Here is a 10,010-nt window from a genome sequence, read left to right as displayed (position 1 = left end):
TCATTAGTGGTTTCTGATGTGCTCTGTGTAGAGGGGAGGATGCAGCAAAACCTCATGTTGAGGCTGGCCCTGGTCCTCCCAGAGTGGAAAAGGAAGTGGTGGGGATCCTAAGGGCATCCTGGGAGGCTGCGGAAGGAGCAGGTCAAGACTGCGTTTAGGACCATAGGACAATAAAGGGTCAAAATTTGTGGCAGTTGACATGGCCCCTTAGGACCAGGACAGAAGCAGCTGGGCCCCGGCAGCATCCTGGAGGCTCCTGGCTGTGTCGGGGTCCCCAGGGAGGGCCAGGGGGTGGGGCACGCAGGGGCTCAGGACAGTGACTCTTTAACACACAGACTGGTGTGGAGGGATGGTACGCAAGAGTCAGCTGAGTGCAGAGTGAGGCCAGGCCAAGGACGTGGCCAGGGTCACCGGGCCACAGATCTCCAGGGGGCTCTCGGTGCTGCACAGGGATCCTGCTACATTTCCTAGCCAGCATACCCCTCACTGTCCGAGAAACCCACTCCCGCATCTCTCACCTCTGTCACCTCCCTCTCACTCTGTGCTTTTGACCCCTGACCCTGCTGCTGACCTCTCTGGGGACAAGGCATCATCACATGACAAGAAGGACCCCTTCTCCCACCCAGCCAGCCTCCCAGCACCCGGGGTCCATCTGCACCCACCAGCTCTGCTTTCTGGCTTCTGGAAGGGTGAATCGGCCCCCTGCCTGTTCCAGGCTGCCCCCTCCAAGACTTGCTTCTGCCATCCTGGCCTCCTCACTGGGTCCCTCTCTTGCCGATCTTCTCCACCTGCTTGAAAAGATGCAACAGCTCCCATTTTAACCGGGCCTCCCAGGCCCTGCACCCCCTTCAGCTGCTGCCCGATTCTCTTCCCTTTAAGTTCGAATTCCTCAAAGGATTCATGCTCCCTTCCATAGTCTCTTCTCCCTCACCTCAGCCACTTGCACCTTCCCTCGCCATAGTCCTAGTCAGGGTCACCCATGGCCCCTGTCTTGTCGATCCACTGGTCACTCTCTGTTCTTCTCTTCCTTAGCCTCTGGGCAGCGCCTGACACACTGGTCCCCCTCCTCCCAGAGCTGCCCTCCTGCCCTGGTCTCTGCCCACGTCCCTCCTTCCTCCTCATCTCCCTGACTTTGTCAGCAATGACCTCATCAGGTCTGACGTCTCCTCTCTGCTCCAGTGATTCTCCCTTCATGGTGGCCTTGTCCAGTGTCTCAGCTTGCGATGCCACCTCTTATGCTGACAGTGCCATGTTGAGGTCTGCATCCTGGGCTTCAGCCCTGAGCCCTAGCTACCTGGGAGCCATCAAAGGGACCTCTCAAACCAGCATGGCCAAATAGAAGTCTGGATTTGTTTCCTTCTTCAAATCTGGCCTCCATTGAGACTTCCTTGTCCTAGTAAATATCACCCCCAGGTCTGGGTCAGCCTTGATTCCTGTCTTACCCATCCTTTTTTATTTTTTTTTTCTGGCTGTACCGTGTGGCACGTGGGATCTTAGTTCCCTGACCGGGGATCGAAACCTTGCCCCTGAAGTGGGAGCGCAGGGTCTTAACCACTGGACCGCCAAGGAAGTCCCCTGTCTCACCCACCCTTGAGCAAGCAAGATCTCTTGGCTCCACCTCCTAAATGCAGCCAGAACCCACCACCTCTCCCACCTCCACGGCCCCCTACCCTGGTCCAGCCTCTGCTCATACCCTTCACAGTCCTCCCCCCACAGCAACCAGAGGGAGCCTCTTGCCAGCTCTTGATTAGGTTCCATCATGTCCCAGCTCAACCCAGATTATTCCAAGGCAGGTGGCCCTGGGAGCACTCTCTGAGAAACCTTGGCCTGGCCTTTCTTGGCCCTAGGAGATCTGGCCCCCTGTGGCTCACAGGAAGGGGCTTAAAAAGCTCCACACTCCCTGTGCCCCTGCTGACAAGTGTCCAACCTCCTGACTCTGGCCTTCAAGGCCTGCTGGCCACCCAGCCCTACCTGGTACTAACCTGCCCCCTAGCATACCTGCTTCAGCCCCACTGGTCTTCCTGTGGCTCCTCAAACCTTCCAGGCTTAGTTCGTCTCTGGGCCTTTGCACTCGCGTTGCCCTCTGCCGGGAGCACTCCCATCCCAGACCTTCTGGTGGTTCATCCCTCGCGAATGCTGGCCTGACCCAGCTCAGTCCTCATACCCCATTAGCCCCTGGGCAGCCAAGAGCAGGTAGGAGGGCTTGTCTGTCACTGCTGGAGGACTTTTCGTAGCCTACAGGGCATCTTATTGGCCCTGAACCTCCTGAGTGCTGGCTTTTGCTGCTTCAGGTGTCCAGGGTCCCCAGAACAAGGGTCTGCAATGGAGGCACATCTCCAGGCCCCAGAACACCCCAAGTCCCAGCCTACCTCCTCCCTTCCCCTTGTCTTCTCCAGCTCCTCCCAGCGCTCCCCCAGGGAGTCCCTGGTGCTTACAGGTCAAAGCCTTTGTTTCCCTCCTCCCCTGGTCCCCCCATCTTGCTGTGGGGCACTCAGTGTGGACAGGTTGCAGTGTTGGCGTGAATGGCTGTTGGCGTGAATCTTAACCTCCCTTCTTTGGTCAGGCAGTGGCTTAATTGTCTTCCACAGTGGTCCTGGGGAATTTCATTTCCCTTCTGCTCCCAGTTCTGCCAGGAGCAAGCCTGTCCCCGGAAGGCTTACTGGGCAGTGCTTCCTTGATTTGTTCTAAGAGGAGGTTGGGTTGCGCCCTGTCACTGAACTTGTGCTGCTCCGTTCACCCCTCCGCCATCCCCTTGCCGTGATTTCCTAGGGTTCCTCCATAACCCTCTCCCACTTTTAGTGTCCCTTTTATCTAAGGGTGGCCCTTGGGCCATGTGAGCCAGTCCTAGGGGTGGAGGTGGGGGTGTAACTGACACCAGCAAAGGCTTCAGCAAGGTGCCTGGGGTTCCTCCAGAGCCAGAAGCAATCTGAGCTGAGCAGGGACCCAGGGAGTGGCAGGGAGGAGGCAGGGAGGGGCCCTGGACCCAGACCTGGAGCCTAGGCTGGAAGCCAGCCAGGAGCAGCACCAGAAGCAGCTCAACTAACCCGATCCTTGCAAGCTCTGCCCTAAGGTGACTTTGGAGGTGATGGGAAGGAAGCTCAAATTTCCCGGCTTAGGAGCAATCCTCTAGATCCATAAATCCCTGTCCTCAGAGGCAACCGGACTCTCACCCAAAACCCGGGTGGAAGGGTCCCGCCAGCTGTCCCTAGGAAAGCGAAAGTGAGCCTGTGGAAGGGGATAGGGCTGGGCTGGAGGAGGGACCATGTCCAGCCTCTCTTCCCTGCTTCTGACCTGGAGTCCTTGGGAGTCCAACAAGACTTGTGTCCAGGAGAGGGACATGGAGGGTGTTTGTCAGTGTCCCCAAGCATAGATGGGGAAACCGAGGTCAGGGCAGACAAGGGACTCAGGACGCTGGGGGCAGCAGGAGTCCACAGGCCCCGCAAAGAACCTTTGACTGAAATCATCGTTAGGATGGGAGCAAAGGATCAGGAGGGAGAGGGCCATGACTGCCCCATCTGTTGTCCGTGGTGAACTGGGTCCCAGCTTGGAGTCGAGCCTCAGGTTTCCCTCCGTCTTCCCCTAAGTAGCTCGTGACATTCGAGGCCTGAGTAGGTCTCAGTGAGGAAGTGCAAGGCCCAGGGAGGAAGAGACACTCATCAGGTTAAGGGACAGGAGTCAGCTGCCGCTTCCTGACTGGAGACTTGAGACAGCAGGGCCCTCTCTGGTCTGGTGCACATGCCCAGAATGGAGTTTGCACGCACGCGCGCACACACACACACACTCAGAGCCAGGGCTAGACACAATGGTAGGAAGCCTGCCCTGGCTACAGGCAGACAGGGGCTCACACATCGGAAGCCCCTTGTCCAGAGAGTAGACTCTGGAACCTCACCTGCCCGGCATGCCCTCCTGGCCTGGCAAAGATGGGGATTCTGGCCTTGAGGGCTACCCCAGAGGCAGGAGATGGGCAACAACACTGGCTCCCAGGGCTTCCCTGTCCCAGGCAGATGCTTGATCTCAGCAAGTCCCCAGGCCTCCAACTGCTCAGGGTCCCGCTTAAGGATCAGCCTTGGCATTTTCATCAGGGCACCGGGGCCTAGGAGGCGGCTGGGGCCAGCCCCCCATTCGCTGCCCACCCTGAGCCAGGCCAAACCTGCCACGGGCCTCCTCTGTCAGGCACTGTCCCTTGGGCTGTGCCTGGCTTCCTGTGCCTCATGGACACCCAGGTGTGCCGGGCCCCTCACATGACGTGGGGCTTTCTCGGGTTCCTCCCAGCGGGCCAGCTCAGGGAGGGCCTCCTCTTTTACCATTCAGGGAAGCCTAAGTACAATAGATGCGAGGGACAATTCCAGCAAAACATAGGAATCGGTGACCCCTGGAACTGGTTGCAGAGGCAGCTGGCCAAGCAGGCCTGCGGTTACTGTCCGCCCCACATCTGGCTACCACTCCCCCACACCCAACATACATACATTCATGTGCTCTGCCCCAGACTTGGCCCCTGAGGTCCTTGCTTCTACCTAGGGTGACCTTTCTGTCCCGGCCAGGCCCTTCTCCATGTCTCCCCACAGCAGCTGAGGCCCAGCTCCCCGCTTTGGAGGCTGAGCCCCAAAGGGATGCTCTGGACCTTGTGGTGTCCCCATAGGCCCCTGGCTCACTGTCCTCCGGTACCCACAGGCCTGAGTCTGCACACCACTGCCTTTGGGCCCTCAGCCTGGGCCTGACCGTTGACTCTGGGTTCCACACATGGTGTGACAGTCATGTGGGCACAGACACGAGCCTGTGTTCTGGTCTGCCAGTTCCCGGCTGGACGACCTCGGACAAAGTTACTTCCCCTCTTCTGGTCTCTGTTGCCCTCGCTAAAAACAGAGGTAATAAAAGTTCTTTCCATTTCCAGCTGCCCAGGAAGATGCTACTGCAGTGCCTGGGGCACCGGAAGTGCTATAGTTACTTTTATTATTCCTTGCCCACTGCCCTCCAATCCCACCAGAGGGCTCCCAGGGCATGGGACTGGGACCTTGGCTCCTTCTGGCAGCACATTGGAGGAAGGGCAGGTGCATGTGTGCCCCCAGCCCTACCCCACAACTGAAACTGCTGGGAGCAACCAGGCGACACAGAGGGGGTGGGGTGGATTGTGTCCCAGCTGGGGTGAGGGTCTCCCAACCAGTGCCTCTCAGGGACACTCGTGCTCCACGCCCCTCCCCCGCCCCCAGCTCCCCTGTTAATCACTTAGCGAGATGTGCATGAAACCCGACCCGTGCCTTCCTGATAGCATCTCTGGGTACCAGCCTCCCTCCTGACCCCACACAGTGGCCCCAGCCCCACGAAGGCCCCACGAAGGCTCTGCCCACTGGGAGGGAAGTGTGTTTATCCTAAGAGGACAGCCAGGAACTCTGCATCCACTGGGGGGATTAGCTCCCCAAGGTTGCAGGTATAAAGCCGCCCGCACAGCCTGCTGTTCCCAAAGAGGTGGGCGAAGAGTGCTGGGCAGGCTCCCCCGGGGCGGTGGGGCAGGTGGGCACCATGTTCTATGATTGCCTCTTCTTGGCTGCCTGTCAGCGTGAGTACCCGCCCGCCCAGCTCCAAGCCCTCTGCCCCCCTACACCCCAGTGAGGACTGGGAAGCAGGGACGGTGGAGAGGGAGGGGGTGTTTGGCCGCAGGCCTGTGAGATCTTCTGGGGCGACTTCTCTGACCAGCTTCCATCCCTGGGAAGCCAGGGGTCATTTCAAGGAAGGTGGCCCCGACGCCTTGCAAGGCTGTGGGACCTGCGGGGGGGCGGGGGGCGGGGTCAGTCACGGTCCACAGTCCTGCCTGTTGGGCAGAGGCATCCATCCCTCCAAGCCTCCGCTGCATCATGGCTTCTCAGTCACCGCTTCTGGTCTGACTTCGGGACAGTGAGGGTAGGGGTGAGGAGGGAGGCTGCTTCTGGGTGTTAAGGATTATAGGCCCTTGGGGCCCCCAGCCCACCCCAATGTTGGGCAGTGTTGGGGCTGACCAGGGGCCAGGCAGGATTCTTGGAGAGCCTAGCCCCATCCAGAGCTAGCTTCAGGCTGCATTGTCGCATCCCAGCGGGCTCAGGCTCAGGGTGGGGGCAGTGGCGGCAGGCAGAGCTGACCTGGTGACCTTTCCCTACAGAAGGTGCCATGCGGGCCAGCGAGACTGTGTCAGAGGCCAGCCCGGGCTCCACGGCCAGCCAGACTGGAGTCCCCACTCAGGTGGTGCAGCAGGTGCAGGGCACCCAGCAGGTAGGACACACACCCCTCCCCCAGGGGTGTGTAGAGAGGGCACCTGAGGGGGGCAGCGAGGCTGTGGCCGTGGGTACCTTGCTTCCCCCCTGGTTCTGCTGCCCGAACCATCTGCTCACCTGTTCTTATCAAGATGTTCACTGCTGCCGCCCCAGCAAATCCCCCCACCTCCCTGCTCCGGGCCGGGCCTCCCTGGGGAAGCCAGCGTGGCTCAGGTCCCTCCTCCTTCCCCCACAGCGGCTGCTGGTCCAGACGAGTGTGCAGACCAAGCCGGGCCACGTGTCACCCCTCCAGCTCACCAACATCCCGGTGCCCCAACAGGTAAGCGCCCCGCATCCAGCCCCCACCCTCACAGCCTCCCCAGGGTGCAGAACCCACCCCTGTGGCCTGCTCTTATCTACCCTCACCAGCATCATAGGCTATGGGGCCTATCCAGGGGCTGCCCTACCTGCTGCCTCCAGCCGGTGAGGCCGTGTCAGTCAGGGCCCATTGGGGAAGGAAGAGCTGCAGGAGTCATCTTAACAGAGACCTGAGGATTGACAGTAAGGAACGTGGCTGGTGGGTCCAGCCCCAGTGTCCCAAAGCAGAGAAGCCAAAGCCGGTTAGGAACCAAGAACCCATAGCCAGCACAGGGGCGTGAGTGCACGGTGGTCTGTCGCCTGGAAGGCTACACACCGGGTGCTGGCATCCAGAGTGGACCGGGACAAAGTCCTGTCAGGTTTCAAGGGTGAGAGCACATTTCCTGTGCCCTGTGGAGCCAGGCTCCCTGGACACAAACTCCAGCTCTGCTGCACATGGGCTCCAGGATCTCGGGCAAGTACTTTCACTGTCCTAAACCTCTGTGAAGTGGGGGAGTGACTGCAGCATCAGGACTGTCAGGGCGATTCTGTGAGCTAGCAGGCATGCAGCACTAGAACGGCGCCTGGCACGACACAGGTGCTCATTAAAAACACACAGGCCGGGGCTTCCCTGGTGGCGCAGTGGTTGAGAGTCCGCCTGCCGATGCAGGGGACAGGGGTTTGTGCCCGGGTCCGGGAAGATCCCACATGCCGCGGAGCGGCTGGGCCCGTGAGCCATGGCCGCTGAGCCTGCACGTCCGGAGCCTGTGCTCCGCAACGGGAGAGGCCACAGCAGTGAGAGGCCTGCGTACAGCAAAAAAAAAAAACAACAGAAAAAACAAAAAAAACACAGGCCGTTGTCAGTGAACTGTGGTCCTTCTGGCTCCAGGCTCTCCCCACACAGCGTCTGGTGGTGCAGAGCACAGTCCCGGGCGGCAAGAGTGGCCAGGTCTCCCTGACGGTGCATGGCACGCAGCAGGTGCACTCACCTCCTGAGGTAGGTGGCGGCCCCTTTGGCCACCCTCCCCACCCCTCTCCCCAGAGGAGTCAGGACTCACTCCTCCCAAGTCTTTGTTGACCCTGGCTGGGGTGGCTCGGCCGCCAGATCCTACCCCTGCTGGCTCTGAGCTGAGCCCGGCTCCAGGAGGAGGAGGCAGCTTCTCCCCTGGGTCGAGATGGGCCTTGAAGCTCCAGCTCAGGGCACTGCATCCCAGGAGGCAAAGTGGGCCCCTCTTCCCTTGACAGGGTGGGTAGAGGTTCCTCCTCTGACCACAGGATGGAATCCAGGGACCCCTGAACACCAGTGAGGGTGTGGAGGCAGGCGAGCCGTGGGTGGCCGGGAGCATGGGTGTCAGCAATCAGAGCTCCAGGTCAGATCCCTGGCTCAGCCATTCAGTCCTGGCGACTCTGGGCAGGCCCTCAGAGCCTACTGAGCCCCGAGTTAGAAATGTGTGAAACAGTTAATGATGCCCACTGTGACACAGCACGGCCCAGAGCTGTCGGGCTCTGCAGCCAGCCCACCTGGGGTCAGCACCCGGTGCCACCACTCACCACTGTGTGGCCCTGCACACGTCCCTCCCCATCTGTGCGTCAGCAAATCATCTGGAAAGCAGGGGTGCCCTCACCTATCCTTTCTCACTTCAGGGCTGCAGCCCATCTGATGATGGAGGCAGCAGGTGGCCCATGAGCTGAGGCTCGAGTCCCAGCCCTCTTCGCTGGGGAAGATGGGTCTGAACTCTGAGCCTTGCATCTGGGATGACTGGGGCTGTGGTGGGGACCAGGCATTTGGATGCAAAGGATGGTTACCAGCTTAGGTGGTTGGCTACGTCCCCTCTGGCTGCTGCCCTCCCCTAATAGCTCTCTGGACAGCCCTTTCGAGCAGCGTTTTGTCAGGCCCCGGCCGCTCCACACACACACCGTGTCTCCTTCCATTGCAGCGGTCGCCAGTGCAGGCCAATAGCTCCTCCAGCAAGACGGCTGGGGCCCCCACGGGCACAGTGCCTCAGCAGCTGCAAGTCCACGGCGTCCAGCAGAGTGTCCCCGTCACCCAAGAGGTGCCAGGCAAAGGCGGGCAGTGGCAGGGGCGAGGGTGCTGGCCAGGCGGCCTCTGCGTCCTCCTTCACTTGTCAGTGGGAGTTGCAGTGGGGAAGGCCTGTGAGAGACCAGCAGATGGGGGTCCAGCCCCAGCCTGCCACCTAGGCCTTTGGCAAGCACCTCTGCTTCTCTCCAGACTTCACGTTCTCACCTAAATAACGGCTCCTCCCTGAGGGCCTGGGAGCAGGGCGGTTGGGGCCGCCGTGAGGATGAAGTGCGTCCTCGTGGAAAGCACCTGACACCGAGCAGGCACTGGAAACAGCTTCGAGAAACAGCCTTGGCCTCTCTGGGCCCATTTGCCTGGAGGAAACCCCAAGGCCAAGTCCTGGCTCGCCCCTCGGGGGCTCAGCGAGAGGCCTCAGCCTCCAAAACCATGCCCAGTCTTCTGGAGGAGGCCTCACTCTGAGCTGCCCCCCCCCCCCGGCAGCCAGAGCAGGTTAAGAGGCAAGGGCTGTCTGCCATCTGGTCGTTACCACTCAGGTTGGGAGGTTCCCAATCCCCTGGAGAACCAGATGAAAACCATAGACCCTTTCCCTGGAGGAAAGCAGAAACCCCACCCTGAAGGATTCACAGATATTCTCCTGCCTGGCACCAGAGCCCCTCTGAACCTCTAGGCCTGGGTTCAAGTCCTGGCCCCATCACTGAGCAGCTTCCCGCCTCCCAGCCTCTGTCCCTCACTCTGTACCCTGAGGGTAATGCCGCATCCCCTCCATAGCATGGAAGTAAGGACAGCCAGTATCATGGGCGAGCGGGATAACCCATGTAGGGAGTGGGGGTAGAGCGCAGGGAACCCCTCAGTCAGTCCCAAGTTCAACTCAGTGCTACTTCCCATCAGCCTCACCTTGTTGAGCCTGGGTTACACACCTGTAACATGGCGCCCAGAGGCAACCTGATAATGAACCTGGAAGGCACTAGGTGCAGGGCCAGCAGTGAAAAGCCGGAGAAAGGTGGCGTCTTTCCTTATGGGGCTGCTGTGAGGCTTACATGAGTTCACGTGGGCAGGGGGTGGTGCTTAGGGGCAGGTGGGCAGCCATCATCGCCATCGTTACCGTAGTCTGACTTGCCTTTCCTTCCCCAGAGGTCCGTGGTCCAGGCCACTCCACAAGTGCCCAAAGCTGGCCCCGTGCAGCAGCTCACAGTGCAAGGGCTCCAGCCGGTCCACGTGGCTCAAGAGGTGTGTGTCTCCCCCACCTACCTCTGGGCAAACTGGGGCTAGGCCTGGGTTGAGCTGGGGAGGGGTGCAGGCCCCTCAGGCCGCAGGGAGGGAGTGGAGCTCCCCTGGGGGGATGTGGGTGGGTAGGTGGGGAGGCAGCTGGAGCCTTCAGAACCCCAGCCCCA

At 60.5% G+C, this 10,010-nt stretch overlaps 1 protein-coding gene across 5 annotated transcripts in view; it reads left to right on the top strand.

The window, feature by feature from the left end:
• RFX1 (regulatory factor X1) overlaps positions 1-10,010 on the top strand; it is a 31,644-nt gene that overhangs the window by 8,121 nt on the left and 13,513 nt on the right. For 3 of the 5 annotated variants that reach the window (XM_022558314.3, XM_089905391.1, XM_089905392.1), the window contains 5 exons: positions 6,131-6,240; positions 6,478-6,561; positions 7,468-7,575; positions 8,516-8,632; positions 9,751-9,846. In XM_022558314.3, coding sequence (XP_022414022.1) covers positions 6,131-6,240; positions 6,478-6,561; positions 7,468-7,575; positions 8,516-8,632; positions 9,751-9,846 — 515 coding nt within the window. The remainder of the gene's footprint in view (positions 1-6,130; positions 6,241-6,477; positions 6,562-7,467; positions 7,576-8,515; positions 8,633-9,750; positions 9,847-10,010) is intronic. The other 2 variants (XM_089905389.1, XM_089905390.1) reach the window with 2 other exon arrangements.

The sequence above is a fragment of the Delphinapterus leucas genome, unplaced genomic scaffold, assembly GCF_059928025.1.
Source record: "Delphinapterus leucas isolate spDelLeu-1000000601 "Yukka" unplaced genomic scaffold, BTC_Dleu_Yukka2 spDelLeu_asBTCV2_sq25, whole genome shotgun sequence".
NCBI classification, from domain to species: Eukaryota; Metazoa; Chordata; class Mammalia; order Artiodactyla; family Monodontidae; genus Delphinapterus; species Delphinapterus leucas.
The sequence above is the reverse complement of the archived record's forward strand: the minus strand, read 5'-3'. Positions and strand labels throughout refer to the sequence as shown.